Genomic DNA, 18,352 nt, shown 5'->3' with positions numbered 1-18,352 from the left:
AACAGTGGGATGTAAGAAGGCGCTTAAAACATCAATGTAAGCCTGTGCTGTGGTAGTGCCATGCAGTACAAAAGAGGTGCAAGACCCTTCCATGAAAAATACGACCACACCATAACACCACCGCCTCCGAATTTTACTGTTGGCACTAAACACGCCCAGGTGGCGTTCACCGGGCATTCGCCATACCCACATCCTGCCATCAGATTGCCACATTGTGTACTGTGATTCATCACTCCACACAATGTTTTTCCACTTTTCAGTCATCCAATGTTTACGCTCCTTAACCATATGAGCAGCCACTCAACTATTGAAATCCAAGTTTTCTCACCTCCTTGCCTAACTGTCATAGTACTTGCAATGGATCCTGATGGAGTTTGGAATTCCTGTGTGATGGTCTGGATAGATGTCTGCCTATTACACATTACAACCCTTTTCATCTGTCAGCTGTCTCTGTCAGTCAACAGACGAGGCCAGGCTGTACGCTTTTGTGCTGTACATGTCCCTTCATGTTTCCACTTGATTATCACATCAGAAACAGTGGACCTAGATGTTTAGGAGTGTGGAAATCTCGCGTACAGACATAAGACGCAAGTTACACCCAATCAACTGACCACGTTCGAAGTCCGTGAGTTCCGCGGAACACCGTATTCTACTCTCTCACGATGTCTAATGACTACTGAGATTGCTGATATGGAGTACCTGGCAGTAGATGGCAGCACAATGCACCTTATATGAAAAACGTGTGTTTTTGGGGGTGTCTGTATACTTTTGATCACATAGTGTATGTAGCACTTGTTCTGTTCTTGTATAATGTGTAGTATTTTGTAACAATGGTTTATTAAAATGAGGGTCTAGTAATACTCATACCTGTCTGCATCTAACTACTTTTGCTTTAGGATTATTCCATTCTTTCTGAAGTCTGCGAGTATTTCACCTGTGTCATATATCATGCATACTAGGTGGAACAGTTTTGTCATGATTTGTACTCCCAGTGATCTACATAATTTTGAGGGGCGTATCATTTACTCCAGGTGCCTTGATCTGATGTAGATCCTTCAGTACTCTGTCAAATTCATCTTGCAGCATCTCACCCCCCCATTTCATCTCCATCCATTTCCTCTTCCCTTTCCATAATATTGTCTTAAAGTTTCTTTCTGTTATGTAACTCATCTATGTATTCAATTTTTCAGCCTTCATTTCTTTGGTTAGTAATGGCTTGCCATCTGAGCTCTCTATACAGCTGCTTCTCCTTCCTTGAAAAAATTGTTTAATTTTGTACAGTAACGCATGCTTCAGTTTTGCATTTCTCTCCTAGCCCTTCTTGTTTATCCATTTTGCATCTTCTATCAGTCTCATTTTTTTAGGTGTCTGGATTTCCTTTTCCCAACTTCTTTCACTGTATTATTATATTTTGTACTCTTGTGTTATCCAAGCATTTCCACTAAGGGTTTTCTGTTTGTCAGTGCCATAGCAAAGTAGCACCTTGATTCCTTTACAGATCTACTTTGAATTAGCTATACAAAAAGAATGCATTCCCAATATAGTTCATGTATCTTCATTTTGTAGCATCTGAAGGAATGAAAATAGTTATAACATTGTGAGTACTGATAATTCTTAATAGACTAATTTTTTATTGTACTGTCAGTTTTTCTCTCTATTTGTGGCATTCACCTCCCAGACAACATCACTGTATGTAGTGCTTGGATGTACTTGATCCCAAAGACACTGGTGAGGACTCTTGAGAACAAAATTTTGTCATTCCAACCCTCCCTTCCCAATTGCACTTTCAGCAGTCCAGTAGGTGTACTCAACAGAGAAAATGATTGAGCCCAAAGAACACTCTCATCTATAACGAAAAAATCTGTCTTGACCGCAAAATAGAAGACAGTTTATTGGTGGTGACTGGTTTCAATGTATACAGATAATCTTCAGAACATAAAGCACCTCCTTCAGTGATCTGCAGAGGCACTGAGCAGAGCTGAACTTATACCGGAAGGCACAGTCATCAGCTCAGGTAAACTGTCTTCTGTTTTGCAATCAAGACTAATTCTTTTATTGTAACTGAATTTAGATCATTTTATTCCAAATATGTTCTCAAAAATTATAGACTCTAATCACTAGCTACATAACTGGAGGTGGTCTGTTGAATTCTGGAATTAAAGAAACATAAAAGCTGGTGGAACAGTCAAGAAGGCTTTGTAAGTACAGTACCAGTGCACGCTGCATCATTCCCTTCATAAGCTGTCAGCTCCCTATTCTGTGGGAGTGATGGAATTGATTGGAAAGAGCTATGCCATGATGTAACTCATTGTTGATCTGATGTAACAAGCTTATGTTGCACCATATTTTACACAGGTCACTATCCTCTAATGCATAAATTTCTTTTTTGGTTAGTGGCTCCATCAGTTTCTGGTTTTTGTTGAATATTTGTTTTAGAATACCCTATTTGGAGAATGTTATTTTACATTATAACAAGCAGCCCTAAGTTTAACTGGAAGTATGTGCTCTATTTTAGCTGTTAAGACTGGAAGTATGTGCTCTATTTTAGCTGTTAAGACAATTGAGGCAATTCCTCATAGTGCCAGAAAATAGGTAAGTAAATTATCATTCTTACCTTTCTAAACTGCTTTCTATATAAAGTGATACCTTAGAGTACAATGGTACATTTTGAACATAATTGTTGCTGTGAACTTAATTTCATTCAGTACTGCAGAGTGAGTGTCTAAATGTTTTTTTTTTTTCCTTTCACTTCTGATAATGGTAGCCAGTTGGTCTGTGGAAGGTTGCTTAGAAACTTAAGCATAACAGCCATACTTTTCTTACAATATTCATCATGTGGTATCTGTAATATTGAGTACATTGGATGAGTGTCAGGGCTTTGGAGAGGAAGCTACCAATCTGCAGAACCTTCTGAGATTATATAGTTAAACTATTTTTTGAGAGTCAGTTGCCACATTTTATAATACCCAACCTTTTTTTGTGACAGACAAAAATATTCAGTGACAGAGCCACCTACATAAAACACACTTCCTGTTTTGTGATTTGGTTTGAACAACTATTCAGTCCTGAGACTAGTTTGATGCAGCTCTCCATGCTACTCTATCCTGTGCAAGCTTCTTCATCTCCCAGTACTTACTGCAACCTACATCCTTCTGGATCTGCTTAGTGTACTCATCTCTTGGTCTCTCTCTACGATTTTTACCCTCCACGCTGCCCTCCAATACTAAATTGGTGATCCCTTGATGCCTCAGAGAACATGTCCTACCAACCGATCCCTTCTTCTAGTCAAGTTGTGCCACAAACTCCTCTCCTCCCCAATTCTATTCAATACCTCCTCATTAGTTATGTGATCTACACATCTAATCTTCAGCATTCTTCTGTAGCACCACATTTTGAAAGCTTCTATTCTCTTCTTGTCCAAACTAGTTATCGTCCATGTTTCACTTCCATACATGGCTACACTCCATACAAATACTTTCAGAAACGACTTCCTGACACTTAAATCTATATTCAATGTTAACAAATTTCTCTTCTTCAGAAATGCTTTCCTTGCCATTGCCAGTCTACATTTTATATCCTCTCTACTTTGACCATCATCAGTTATTTTGCTCCCCCAAATAGCAAAACTCCTTTACTACTTTAAGTGCCTCATTTCCTAATCTAATTACCTCAGCATCACCCGACTTAATTAGACTACATTCCATTATCCTTGATTTGCTTTTGTTGATGTTCATCTTATATCCTCCTTTCAAGACACTGTCCATTCCATTCAGCTGCTCTTCTAGGTCCTTTGCTGTCTCTGGCAGAATTACAATGTCATCAATCTTCTCCATTGATTTTAATACCTACTCCAAATTTTTCTTTTGTTTCCCTTACTGCTTGCTCAATATACAGATTGAATAACATCGGGGATAGGCTGCAACCTTGTATCACTCCCTTCCCAACCACTGCTTCCCTTTCATGCCCCTTGACTCTTTTTTTTTTAATATTTATTTGCGCCCTGGAGCGCTACATGTATGTTTATACTACACAAGTCAGCTTATGATGTGTAGTGAAGGATACCTTGTAATGTGCACTGCTGCCATCTCCCACCCCTGCCCCTCCCCTTCGTTTCCCTGTTGTTAGAGTTGCAAATGGTGTAATAACCCTCCATGTGAACTTTAATATCGCTAAGTTTACCTTCATTGACTTTTTGCAAGATATACGTAGGAGACAGCAATGTATTGGTTGAGTTTCTAGGAAAGGATTGTATCCTTTGAAACTGGGGTTGGATGAGCATCTCCACGATGCTAACACAATTACAAAATGAACCTATGACAACTTGCTGCTTACTTTTGGATATTCTCTATTTCCTGTACCAATCCTTTCTGGTACATGTCCCAGACTGAAGAGCAGTTTTCAATTAGTAGTCTAATAACTCCTTTGTAAGCTACCTACTTTGTGATTGGATTATGCTTCTGTGGATTCATCCACTGAATATGTCAGTCTTGTACCTTCCCTACAATTAGTTTTACATGGTGTTCCCAATTTAAATAGCTCTATATTATGAGAAGGAAAGTTGCTACTCACCATAGAGCGGAGATGCTTGAGTTGCAGATATGTACAAAAAAAAAATATAAAAAAAAATAAAAACCCTCACAATTATAGCTTTCGACCATTAATGCCTTCTTCGACAATAGACACTCCACGCAAATGCAACTCACACACATGACTGCAGTATCAGACAACTGAAACCATGCAGTGTGGTCTCAGTTGCCAGAGACTGCATTTGTGTGTGTGTGTGTGTGTGTGTGTGTGTGTGTGTGTACGCACAGAAGATGTCAAATGGCTGGTGAGCCTTATATATAGTTAAGGCTCATTGGGCATTTGACCATCTTCTTCTGTGCAGATGCACAAACAGTGCCTGAACTCTATGGGAATCCGCAAAAAGCTGCGAGTAATGAGTATAATGGGCATGGGCACTATAAATATAGTGCAGGACAAGTTGGGAATGTGGGTCTCACAGGAGACGTGCCAGAGATAAGTCTCTGCATTCGCACTATCCTCTGTGTCTCTGTCTCAGATGGATAGAGCATCTGCTTTGCAAGCAGGAGATCCTGAGTTCGAGTCCCGGTCGGGGCACACATTTTCAACTGTCCCCGTTGACTTATATCAACGCCCGTATGCAGTTAAGGGTATTCACTTCATTGTAATCTCAAGTCCATTAACAACCATAAATAAAGAAATTATAAATGACTAGTTAAATAAAAAATAGATCAGTTTATTAAGTTTTCCAATGATGCAGTTGCTTTAGAGCAGCTTGGTGTAGTTTGTCCAAGGATCTGGCAAAAGCATGTAAGGGGCAACCCTGAACAAAATGTGGCATCATCTGTACCATCTCACTGCATTCACAGCACAGTGTGTCTCGCTATTCACAGCTGTAGAGAGTAGCAGTCATTCCCTCTGTCGTACAAGTGATTAGATTCACTTTTCACCAAGTGACCAGAGGAAGATTGTGTCAGGGAATTTGATAACTGGGTTTTTGCCTTACAAGCAGCCTTGCTGGGTGAAGATGACCGTTCCAATTTCCAGGCAGCCACAGGTTTGGAACCACTAGCTAACAGACTAATCGAGGTTCTTCAGGCTGGTTGACAGGATTTCGGTTGGGTTGTAAAATCTTGCTGAAAATCATCTCACTGGTGATTCTTTTCTATTCTTGTATTTAACCAAATGAGAGCTTGCACTCTCTTACTTGAGATGGAGTGATGTTGCTTAGCACCAGGAACCACTGAATGGGAATAAACAGAGGCATACCAAATACAATATGCATAATCACTCAGTGTTGGACATCCACTAAGTGATATGAGAACCATTCAGCTGCTGCCTATGACACACTGTCAGAGCAGCAAGTTACATATTTTGCTTTTTGTGTGTTATTTTTGTATTTTTATTCTTAAATTTCGTGCATGCTTCTGTATTTATGAGGTGTAATCTTGCATTAAGGTAAATTTAAAGTGTAGATTCACACAGTCACAGCATTGTTCAAGGCAGAGAGTCAATGTGGAGCATGGCCGTCTGGCCTCACTCATTCACCGTATGAGTGAACAGGTGGCCACTCCTTCGGGTTTCCTTGTTATTGGAGTTCCAAAGTTAGGCGCATTATGGAGCCCTGTAGGGACATAGTGTCCAGGGTCAGAAAGAAATCCAATGTGCACTCAATATGTCTGCTGGGGGCTTCGTCTGAGATGTGAAGGAAAGGAGGCTTTGCCTGCAATTATCAAGCATGCAGGGTACAGCCATCTGTAAGTTGTGGATCTTATCTACACCAATGTCTGTCACTTGGGTTTTGTGACCATCTTCAGTGGAGGTAGTGGAGACCGTTGACCTTGGGTGTGGGATGCAAGCACAGATCACAATTTGCAGCATCGATCTGAGAATTGATCAGGGTCTTTTTGTTTGGAGCCAGTGACTCTTTCAATTCTGTGATAGTCTCGGCTGCAGATTTCTGGACTTGCCTTTTGTTTTGGAGAATTTAGGACTCATCTTGATAGGTCATGAGTGCACTACACAAAGCGGTTGCTCAGATAGCAGAGTACATGAGGAGTGCACATGGGTTTTTCTTTTAGGCCAGGCAGTAATTTGAGGTCCTCTGATGAACACTTGCCACTCAGTACACACAGAGTAAAATCAGACTGTGTTCAAAGTAAAGATACTTCGGCTGCCAAAATTGTAACAGTAAGTGTTGAAGTATTATTGACAAAATCCCTGAGTTTACTGCCCTCCAGGAAAGTTGTCGTGCTCATATTATTCTTGGAATTGAGAGCTAGCTGAAATCTGAAATAGAAATCTCTGAAATACGTAGTGAGGCGTGAAATGTATATCGAAAAGACAAATTAGAGTTCTGGAAGAGGTGGAGTGTCCTTTGCAGTTGACAAAAATAATGTCGCTTGAGGTTGAAATTGAGTCTGACAGAAGTTGTCTGGATGTGCGTAACAGGTCAGTGTGAACTCAAGTTAATTATTGGCTGGTTTTACCAGCCACCTGATGGTGCCACGACAGTTTTAAGAGTCATTCAAAGAAAATCTATGCACATTAGTGTGGAAGTAACCCAGTTATGTCATATTAGTTGGAGATGGCTTTAACTTACCTTGTATGGACTTGAGTGCCTGTGGATCGTTGCAGGTGGTATGAATAGGCAGTCTTGTGAAATACTTTTGAATGTATTTTCTGATAACTTTCTTGAGCAGCTAGTTCTACAGCCCAAATGCACCAGAAATATTTTAGACATTGTAGCTTCAGACAGCACTGACTTATTGACAATGGCAGTATAGAGACATGGATATCATGATGGCATGATAGCCATGGTGGCTACACAAGTTAATAAATCTATCAAGAGGACTAGGAGAGTATTTTTCAGAGAAAGAGCAAATAAGCAGTTTTTCACTTCTCACTTAGAAAATGAATGGGCATCCTTTACTTACAATATGATGGGCATGGAGGAATTATGGACAAAGTTTAAATGGATTATAAATCATGCCATGGGGAAATATGGGCTCAGTAAGTGGATTAAGGGTGGAAAAGTCCCACTGTGGTTCAATAAGAAAATATGAAAATCGCTGAGGAAGCAGAGATAGTTGCACTCGTGGTTCAAAAAAGAATGCACAGATGATGATCGACAGAAGTTGGTAGAAATTCATGCATCTGTTAAAAGATCAATGTGTGAAGCATACAGCTATACCACCGTTATACATTAGAAAAACATCTTGCTGTGAACCCGAGAAAATTTTGGTCGTAAATGAAATTGTTAATTGATTTGAAGCCTTCTATCCAGTCACTTGTTGACAAATGCGGTGTGGTAGTATGAGATAGCAAAAGGAAATATTACTTTTAAGCTATCATTCACACTGGAGGATTGTGCAATCATTTCATTGTTTGATCATTGTACAGACTCATGTTTGGAGGTCGTAGTAATACGCTTTCTTGGTGTAGAGAAGTAACTGAAAGTTGAAAACAAATATGTTGTCAGGTCTGGATGGAACCCTACTTCAGTTGTACAGAGAGTACTCTAATGCATTTTCCCTGTACTTAGCTTGTATTTATCGCAAGTATCTTGCCCAGCATGAAGTCCCAAGTGCAGGAAAAGCTCAGGTGACTCCTGTATATAAGAAGGGTAAAAGAAGAGACCCATAAAAGTACAGATGAAAACCCTTAACTCTGGTTTGCTGCAGAATTCTTGACCACATTCTCATTCCAAGTGTAATAAATTTCCGTGAGGTGTAGACTTTCTGTTCACAGACAAGTACAGATTTAGAAAACATTGATTGTCCAAAACTGAGCTTGCTTTTTTCTCGTATGACCTCATGGGAACCGTGGATGTGAACGACAACAGGAAGATTCCATATACCTAGATTTCCAGAAAGCGTTTGACACAGTGCCCCACTGAAGTCTGTTTATGAAGGTATGAGCATGTGAAACAAGTTCCCAGGTATGTGTGGGGCTCAAAGACTTCGTATGTAATAAAACCCTGTAAACTGTAATTGACTGTGGGTATTCATAAGTGATGAGTGGTGGCTTGTGGAGTATGGATGCAGATGTAGATGATGTGTAAACTAAAGCCAGTGCTGGTGTCCTGAAATTGTATTAGTTCCCCAGAATTTCCCATTAGCTTTTGCAATAAATTATTGTGGCTTCTTTACTTTGCAGCTGCTTTCTGAAGAGGGTGCCAGTATGTAAGTGACCTATCCAGGTGATGCCCATGCACTTTGAGTAGTCGTTGCAGTTTTATTCATTGTCTGTGATTATAGCGGTGGATGGCAGTTTGCATATTTGTTGTTGGAATGGAGTGCTGCAGTGTTTGTCATCGTTGAGTTTGGTTTTTGTTTCCAACTCGTGAAATCGTCGTTAATACACACTAGTTCTCTGTTACAAAATTGCTCAATATTTGTAGGTTCAACTTTAAAGTAAAGTAAGCTACAAATTTCCTCTTAGTGGTGCTAAGAGCAAATGAGAAAAGGTGCAGCTATACTGCTTTCCTGGTCCTCATAGCTGCAATAAACACACTTTTTTAAATAGTGCTTGCCAGTACTCTCAATCCCAAAACATACATGCGACTCTGTCAAGTGTGTGGCAACTAATACACTCAATTCTAAACAAGAATGTAATTGTTAAACTGCTTGTCATTCCAATATGGAAAGTGGCACAATGTGCATCCTTGCACAGTAATATCGGTTGGCAGATTGTGGGTGGAGCTTTGTGGTTCCATAAGGGAATGTTCAGCTTTCAGTTTCTGTGATCTATGTTACAGGCATATAAACTAAGAACACTTATAATGAAATTGTCACATTATGATGAAAAATAATGAAAATACTGGATTTCATAACACATCCCTTCCCAGTTCGTTCTCTCTCTCTCTCTCTCTCTCTCTCTCTATCTCTCTCTCTCTCTCTCTCTCTCTCTCTCTCTCTCTCTATCGCGCATTTGTGTGTGTTTTCTCTACCGCTGTCACTTTCATTATGGGTTTTCAAATAACATGCATTTTTGTCTGCTGCCTTTCCACATCCTTCTGTGTTTATTTTTGCCCACTTTTCAATTCTTTCTTAGCTTATAAATTATTTATTTTTGTTAATATGATTTCTGTTCATATTTGATATATGTATGATCTGTAAGTAAGTGATAATAAATACTGTTTCAGGAAGTTTTGTCTAAAGAAGCATCCCTTTTTGAGTTTAGACAGTCAGAAGTTCCACCAGTGTTACTGATTTTGGACAGACGTGACGATCCTGTTACTCCTCTCCTTAATCAGGTATTTTGCAGATTGACACTAATTAGTGAACTTACATATGTCTATGCATTTACTGAAGATAAATTTATTTTTCAGTGGACCTATCAGGCAATGGTTCATGAACTATTGACTATTAACAACAATAGAGTTGATCTCTCAGGTGTTCCTGGCATTTCAAAGGAACTGAAAGAAGTTGTACTCTCTGCTGAGCAAGACGAATTTTATTCTACTGTAAGTAAAAGAACTCAGATGTTCAGCATTTGTCACCTTTCCTTTTCTTCCATCTTTGTTTGAAGCATTCAAGCATGAACATTTGACTTTTTTTTTTTTTTTTCATTCACGTGCTTTTCATTGTTTGTGAATTTGAACTCATGATATAGGAAGTCTCAAACTTCATACTTTTTCTTTTAAAACAGTGAAAAATCCAGAAGTGTATGTAAATTTCTGTGTAAAAAAGGAAATTAAGGGTTCATCATCCCCAGGACAAGGTCATTACATTTGCAAAGGAACCATGGATAACATAAATCTGGTTTGTCAGATGTTTTTTGAATGTTACTGCTCTCAAATGCGAGCTCAGTAAATCAGTTGCTCAGTTAATATCTGTGTGAGGATAGATAGTTCTTTACTGAATAGAAAAGGCATTGAGCAGTGTGATATTACGCTATAATTCTGCTCCTCCGTCTTTCATCTTGCATAATTCTTTTTCATGGCATTTATGTCGGCAGTGCCTTGATATTAGCCTATTGTATGGATCATAACTGCAACGTATGACGTGAAATCAGACAACTTCAAAATTATGAAGCATTTTCTCAGAGACAAAGATAGCAACATGCTGACCATTTGCACGATTGTGTTAAGCTGTTGGTTTTGTAGATAAAGTGATTTATATTCAACAATATCCAGCCTCCCTCTTTATCCCCTCTGCCTCTCTCCTCCTCTGACCACCCCCTTTTCCTCCTATATCCTTTCCCCTCCATTCTTATATCCCTCCTACCCTCACCCATCTGAAACTCCTCCCTTTCACTCGTAAACACGCACACTCATGCACAAAACATTTTAATACACACATCAAAAAACTTTTGCATCATCCCGGTTCCCACAACTACTGAGGATAGACGTTGACTATGGATATTGAATCACAGACACAGTCCCTTTGACTGTTCAGAGATGTCACTAAACCTACCCAAATATGTAAACAACCATGCATGAGCAGCACCCTTAGACGGGAGGGGGTGGGTGGGGGGTGGAGGGGGTGGGGGGGGGGGGGGGAGGGAACAACAGCCGATCAGTTCCAGTCATTCCACCAGGAAGGAGGTACACGGCTCGTGTTGTCTGTAGTCCAACCATGCCTAGATGGTCAATACCACGGTTTGATCGCGTCCGCATTGTTACTTTGTGCCAGGAAGGGCTGTCAACAATGGAACTGTCCAGGCTATGTGATGTGCAACTTCACTCCCGACATCCATGGTGAGGTTCATCTTTGCAACCATGACACCATCCAGCATGGTACAGATTGGCCCAACAGCATGCCGAATGGATCGCTCAGCATTGGCATCATGTTCTCTTCACCAATGAGTGTCGCATATGCCTTCAGCCAGACGATCATCGGAGATGTGTTTGGAGGCAACCCGGTCAGGCTGAGTGCCTTAGACAAAGTGTCCAGTGAGTGCAGCATGGTGGAAGTTCCCTGCTGTTTTGGAATGGCATTATGTGGACCAAAGTACACCGCTGGTGGTCATGGAAGGTGCTGTAACAGGTGTACAATACACGAATGTCATCCTCCAACCGATAGTGCAACCATATCAGCAGCATTTTGGCCAGGCATTCGTCTTCATGGCTGACAATTCGTGCCTCCATCGTTCACATCTTGTAAATGACTTCCTTCAGGATAACAACATCGCTTGACTAGAGTGGCCAGCATGTTCTCCAGACATCAACCCTATCAAACATGCCTGGGATAGATTGAAAAGGGCTGTTCATGGATGACGTGACCCACCAACCACTCTGAGGGATCTACACCAAATCGCCATTGAGGAGCGGGACAGTCTGGACTAACAGTGTCTTGATGAACTTGTGGATAGTATGCCACGACGAATACGGGCATGTAAAAATGCAAGACGATGTGCTACTGGGTATTAGAGGTACCAGTGTACACAGCAACCTGGACCATCACCTCTTGAAGGTCTTGCTGTTTGGTGGTGCAACATTCAATGTGCAGTTTTCATGAGCAATAAAAAGGGCGGAAATGGTGTTTATGTTGATCTCTATTGCAGTTTTCCATACAGGTTCCGGAACTCTCTGAACTGAGGTGATGCAAATCTTTTTTTGATGTGTATGTATGCTGTGCAGCAGCAGGAGCAAACTGATATGATTTCAGTTCGTGTTTGAAGTTACTTTTAATGTGTGTTAAATTCCTTAAATCACTGGGTAAGTGGTAAAAGATTTTTATGGCTTGTTGCATTACTCCCTTCTGTACCACACAAAGGCTGGGTATTCTTTGTCCTCAATGGTGATTTACCCAAAAATATGATGCCATCAGACATTAGTGAATGAAAACAGGGAAAGTTAATTTCTTTACATTTTCATCTCCAAAATCTATTATCCGTAACATAATAGTTGCATAGCATATACCTTGAAGAAGATGTGTAACATGTCACTTTCTGTTAAGGTTATTATTAATATAAGCACTTGAGAATTTAGAATGTTCTCTTTTATTTTTTTAGCACCCCCATGCGTTATTTCTGGTGATGTAGTCTGGCCTTGTTTAGTACAAACTGCATTTATAGTGTTTTATCTAAATTCTACGTGCAGAGAATGAGTTGTTATTTTTCAATAAATCTTTATTTATATTTTCTGTCAATTATAATACTTACATTATCAGCAAAGATAACTATTTGTTGTTGTTGTGGTCTTCAGTCCTGAGACTGGTTTGATGCAGCTCTCCATGCTACTCCATCCTGTGCAAGCTTCTTCATCTCCCAGTACCTACTGCAACCTACATCCTTCTGAATCTGCTTAGTGTATTGATCTCTTAGTCTCCCTCTATGATTTTTACCCTCCACGCTGCCCTCCAATGCTAAATTTGTGATCCCTTGATGCCTCAAAACATGTCCTACCAACCGATCCCTTCTTCTAGTCAAGTTGTGCCACAAACTTCTCTTCTCCCCAATCCTATTCAATACTTCCTCATTAGTTACGTGATCTACCCACCTTATCTTCAGCATTCTTCTGTAGCACCACATTTCGAAAGCTTCTATTCTCTTCTTGTCCAAACTGGTTATCGTCCATGTTTCACTTCCATACATGGCTACACTCCATACAAATACTTTCAGACCTGACACTTGAATCTATACTCGATGTTAACAAATTTCTCTTCTTCAGAAACGCTTTCCCTGCCATTGCCAGTCTACATTTTATATCCTCTCTACTTTGACCATCATCAGTTATTTTGCTCCCCAAATAGCAAAACTCATTTACTACTTTAAGTGTCTCGTTTCCTAATCTAATTCCCTCAGCATCACCAGACTTAATTCGACTACATTCCATTACCCTCGTTTGCTTTTGTTGATGTTCATCTTATATCCTCCTTTCAAGACACTGTCCATTCCGTTCAACTGCTCTTCCAAGTCCTTTGCTGTCTCTGACAGAATTACAATGTCATCGGCGAACCTCAAAGTTTTTACTTCTTCTCCATGAATTTTAATACCTACTCCGAATTTTTCTTTTGTTTCCTTTACTGCTTGCTCAATATACAGATTGAATAGCATCGGGGAGAGGCAACAACCCTGTCTCACTCTCTTCCCAACCACTGCTTCCCTTTCATGTCCCTCGACTCTTATAACTGCCATCTGGTTTCTGTACAAATTGTAAATAGCCTTTCGCTCCCTGTATTTTACCCCTGCCACCTTCAGAATTTGAAAGAGAGTATTCCAGTTAACGTTGTCAAAAGCTTTCTCTATGTCTACAAATGCTAGAAACGTAGGTTTGCCTTTTCTTAATCTTTCTTCTAAGATAAGTCGTAAGGTTAGTATTGCCTCACGTGTTCCAACATTTCTACGGAATCCAAACTGATCTTCCCTGAGGTCCGCTTCTACTAGTTTTTCCATTTGTCTGTAAAGAATTCGCATTAGTATTTTGCAGCTGTGACTTATTAAACTGATAGTTCGGTAATTTTCACATCTGTCAACACCTGCTTTCTTTGGGATTGGAATTATTATATTCTTCTTGAAGTCTGAGGGTATTTCGCCTGTCTCATACATCTTGCTCACCAGATGGTAGAGTTTTGTCATGACTGGCTCTCCCAAGGCCATCAGTAGTTCTAATGGAATGTTGTCTACTCCCGGGGCCTTGTTTCGACTCAGGTCTTTCAGTGCTCTGTCAACCTCTTCACGCAGTATCTTATCTCCCATTTCATCTTCATCTACATCCTCTTCCATTTCTATAATATTGTCCTCAAGTACTTCACCCTTGTATAAACCCTCTATATACTCCTTCCACCTTTCTGCCTTCCCTTCTTTGCTTAGAACTGGGTTGCCATCTGAGCTCTTGATATTCATACAAGTGGTTCTCTTCTCTCCAAAGGTCTCTTTAATTTTCCTGTAGGCAGTATCTATCTTACCCCTAGTGAGACAAGCCTCTACATCCTTACATTTGTCCTCTAGCCATCCCTGCTTAGCTATTTTGCACTTCCTGTCAATCTCATTTTTGAGACGTTTGTATTCCTTTTTACCTGCTTCATTTACTGCATTTTTATATTTTCTCCTTTCATCAATTAAATTCAATATTTCTTCTGTTACCCAAGGATTTCTATTAGCACTCGTCTTTTTACCTACTTGATCCTGTGCTGCCTTCACTACTTCATCCCTCAGAGCTACCCATTCTTCTTCTACTGTATTTCTTTCCCCCATTCCTGTCAATTGTTCCCTTATGCTCTCCCTGAAACTCTGTACAACCTCTGGTTCTTTCAGTTTATCCAGGTCCCATCTCCTTAAATTTCCACCTTTTTGCAGTTTCTTCAGTTTCAATCTGCAGTTCATAACCAATATATTGTGGTCAGAATCCACATCTGTCCCTGGAAATGTCTTACAATTTAAAACCTGGTTCCTAAATCTCTGTCTTGTTCCTCCTGCCACCGAACTTCACTAATTCCCACTATATCTAACTTTAACCTATCCATTTCCCTTTTTAAACTTTCTAACCTACCTGCCCGATTAAGGGATCTGACATTCCACGCTCCGATCCGTAGAACGCCAGTTTTCTTTCTCCTGATAATGACGTCCTGTGGAGTAGTCCCAGCCCGGAGATCCGAATGGGGGACTATTTTACCTCCGGAATATTTTACCCAAGAGGACGCCATCATCATTTAATCATACAGTAAAGCTGCATGTCCTCGGGAAAAATTACGGCTGTAGATTCCCCTTGCTTTCAGCCGTTCGCAGTACCAGCACAGCAAGGCCGTTTTGGTTAATGTTACAGGACCAGATCAGTCAATCATCCAGACTGTTGCCCCTGCAACTACTGAAAAGGCTGCTGCCCCTCTTCAGGAACCACATGTTTGTCTGGCCTCTCAACAAATACTCCTCCGTTGTGGTTGCACCTACGGTACGGCCATCTGTATCGCTGAGGCACGCAAGCCTCCCCACCAACGGCAAGGTCCATGGTTCATGGGGGGGAGATAACTATTTATGCGTATTGAATATATGATAGCAGATTATTTATGTATAATAAGAGCAGACCCAATATCCATCTCTGTGGATCACCCGTAGTAATTATTCTCCATTTTGAAGATGCTGTTTTTGTGTACACCCTCTGGGTTTCTTAATGTGATACTCCACATTGTTTGTGTTGGGTAGGTTAAATACTGTTGCCAGCAAGCTCTCTGCTGCCATAATATTTTACCTTCTCTTGGAGAATATTGTGAACTGCACTGTCAAATGTTTGACATCCCGGAAAATAACAGTTGACACTATGTTGTTAATTAGATTTTGTATAATTTGATCCATGAATTGAAAAAAAAGAATGTTCTGTAGCTAGAATTTTTTAAAATCCAAATTAACACTGACTAAATATTTTACTTTGAGAGAGGTGAGTTTATGGGTCTTCCATGGGTAATTTTTCTAGTACTTACAGAAGGAGTTATGTAATAACAATATGACAACACCATCTGAGGTCTGTATCTGATGTTGCTCCTTTTAATTTTACCACTTCAGTTCTCATTAAACTACCTCAGTGTCACTGGTAAAAGTCTTACAAGAAAAGGAACTGGGGTAATTTGAAAATTTTGGAAAACAAGAAGAAACTTGTAAATAGTCTTCACGGGTTTTCTGCTGGATCATGTTGTGCAAATTCCACAATATTTCTCGGAGCAACTGTCAGACATCTTCAGGTGGTTCAACCGTGCTGGTGGCTAGGTACAACTGACGGTATCCGGACATCGATACCCCATTTCTAGAATATGCATGCGAAGAATGCGCAGGCATGGAAATCACGCATGTGCAATGATTTGCAGATAGATGTTGCCATACTCAAACCGAAAATCGCAGAGCGTCTCCCCTGCATGTGCGCTGTATGCTGCGTTTACTAACAGTACGGCCAGATGTTACTCACAAAAGACTATAATAGACCAATGTTATGATGGGTCTGTTATCGAAAAATTTTGATTTTTGCAGCGTGATTTAATAGCAGCCAATGCAGGGTTCCGGTCTGTGCTTAGTTGAAATCTCACATTTCTGTTGATGAGATTGTCAGGTGTATGGGTATGTATTGCTTCCTTAGTGACAGAATTCGAGGAAGATGATGCTCGGGGTAAAACTTTCATCTTTTCGTAAATCATGCGATGTCCTGTATTCAGACAATGGTTCTCAATTGCGTACTTTTCTGGTTGATGAAGGCGTGTATGACGCTGATGTTCACATGCAGCGTTCTTCTTCTGTGCAACATGTCTGACCTATATATGCTGCCCCGCATTGACAAGGAATCTTGTATACACCACATTTCCTCAAGCCAAGATCATCCTTAACCGAACCCAACAGGTTTTGCAGTTTTGAAGATGATTGAAAAACACACTTGATGCCAAATCTTCCAAGGACTCTTCAGATTCTTGATGACATGGCACCAAAATACAGCAAAAAGACCAAATGGTAGGTGTCTCTGTATCTTCATACTGCTCCATAGGTTGAACTCTCCTGGACCTGAATGCATTACCAAGGGTTGGAATGTAAATAGTGGCAACTATTTATTCACAACCGACACAAAAGAGTTACATGTTTGCACCTGTTACTGTCCTTCAGAGTAGTCACCAGCATTGTGTAGAACCCATTGCCAACGATGTGGAAGGCATAGTATACTGTTGTTGGAATTTCCATCTTACTCTCTATCTTGAGGTTATCAGATTTGTGTAAAAAACTCCAATGAATTTTAGCATTACTGGTTTGCATATTTGAATGTTGTGTCTCTACTTTGGTAACAATCTTCCGAACATTTGTATCAGTCATTTTGGTTTCCCTAGGAATTTCATTGTTTATGATTTTCCTTATTTGATGGATGTACATGAGTAAATGATTGTGAGATTGTGCTTTTCATCTTTCGTGAGTTATCGTTGATTTTTTGTTTTCAGGTTTCATCTTTTCTTTCTCTGCTCATATGTATTGTTGCCTCTTTTCTTTTGCTTTTCTTTTCTTTAATCAGCAGTTTCAAGTATTAATTTCTATGTTATGTGCCATTCCTTTCTATACATGAAATTCCTCTAATGGTCAATGGTTGTGAAACAAATTCAAGAAATAAGACCCTAACAATTGTGGTGTGCGTACTGTAAGACCTTCAGTACACACACCATCCGATTATTTGACTTGTCACTCTAACGAAGTAGGCGAGTGTCAGCAATATGTCTCGGGGTCTTATCGTGGCATGTTTATCTTCTGCCGTTAGGTCAGAGGATAGAAATGCCACTTGCACGCTTAGAGTAGCAGATTGACGGTGACCAACTTTAAACACAACTTGATTAATTTTCACACACATTTATTAAAATAACAACAAGCATAAAAATTACTTAACTTGGTTCTGGATGCTATTTACAATTGACAATCTGAAGTTCCTTTGGTATTGGTACGTTAATCTTATTCTCCCATATATCTCTGATACTTGACAAAAGTGTCTATACATTTATCTTCATGGCTATATACAGGAATATGGTAATCTTTTTATGCGCAGACTGAAACTTGACTATAGACTGGTACAGACAAATGCAGACTGGATAATCGGAGGTCTGTACACTCGTTATAATACCTCGCCCGTTCATGTACCGCTGCGTGAGTGTGATCCGCGAGGAGAAAAGGTTCTACGTTAGCAGCAATCTCATTGGCTGCGTTACATATTAATACGAGGATCGGCGAAAGCAGAATTTGGTCTGTCTCTATGGCAGCGACACCTCATAGTGCGGAGACGGATGAGCGCTGCGCCTGCGCTGTTGTGCTTAGCGGGGCGCGCTCTAGTGGGAAAGTTGTGTACGCGCTGACTACGCGGAACTGTGTACACAATTACAATATTGACCTTTTAAAATTTTTAAATTAAACAATTTTAAATGAATCAGCCAAT

At 40.1% G+C, this 18,352-nt stretch overlaps 1 protein-coding gene across 1 annotated transcript in view; it reads left to right on the top strand.

The window, feature by feature from the left end:
• Positions 1-18,352, top strand: part of LOC124804647 (vacuolar protein sorting-associated protein 45) — a 139,505-nt gene that overhangs the window by 61,173 nt on the left and 59,980 nt on the right. The window contains exons 5-6 of the mRNA XM_047264870.1: positions 9,671-9,781; positions 9,857-9,991. Of these exons, the coding sequence (XP_047120826.1) occupies positions 9,671-9,781; positions 9,857-9,991 (246 nt within the window). The remainder of the gene's footprint in view (positions 1-9,670; positions 9,782-9,856; positions 9,992-18,352) is intronic.

Source organism: Schistocerca piceifrons, chromosome 7 (genome assembly GCF_021461385.2).
Source record: "Schistocerca piceifrons isolate TAMUIC-IGC-003096 chromosome 7, iqSchPice1.1, whole genome shotgun sequence".
Taxonomy (NCBI): Eukaryota; Metazoa; Arthropoda; class Insecta; order Orthoptera; family Acrididae; genus Schistocerca; species Schistocerca piceifrons.
This window is presented reverse-complemented; position numbering and strand designations above follow the sequence as displayed.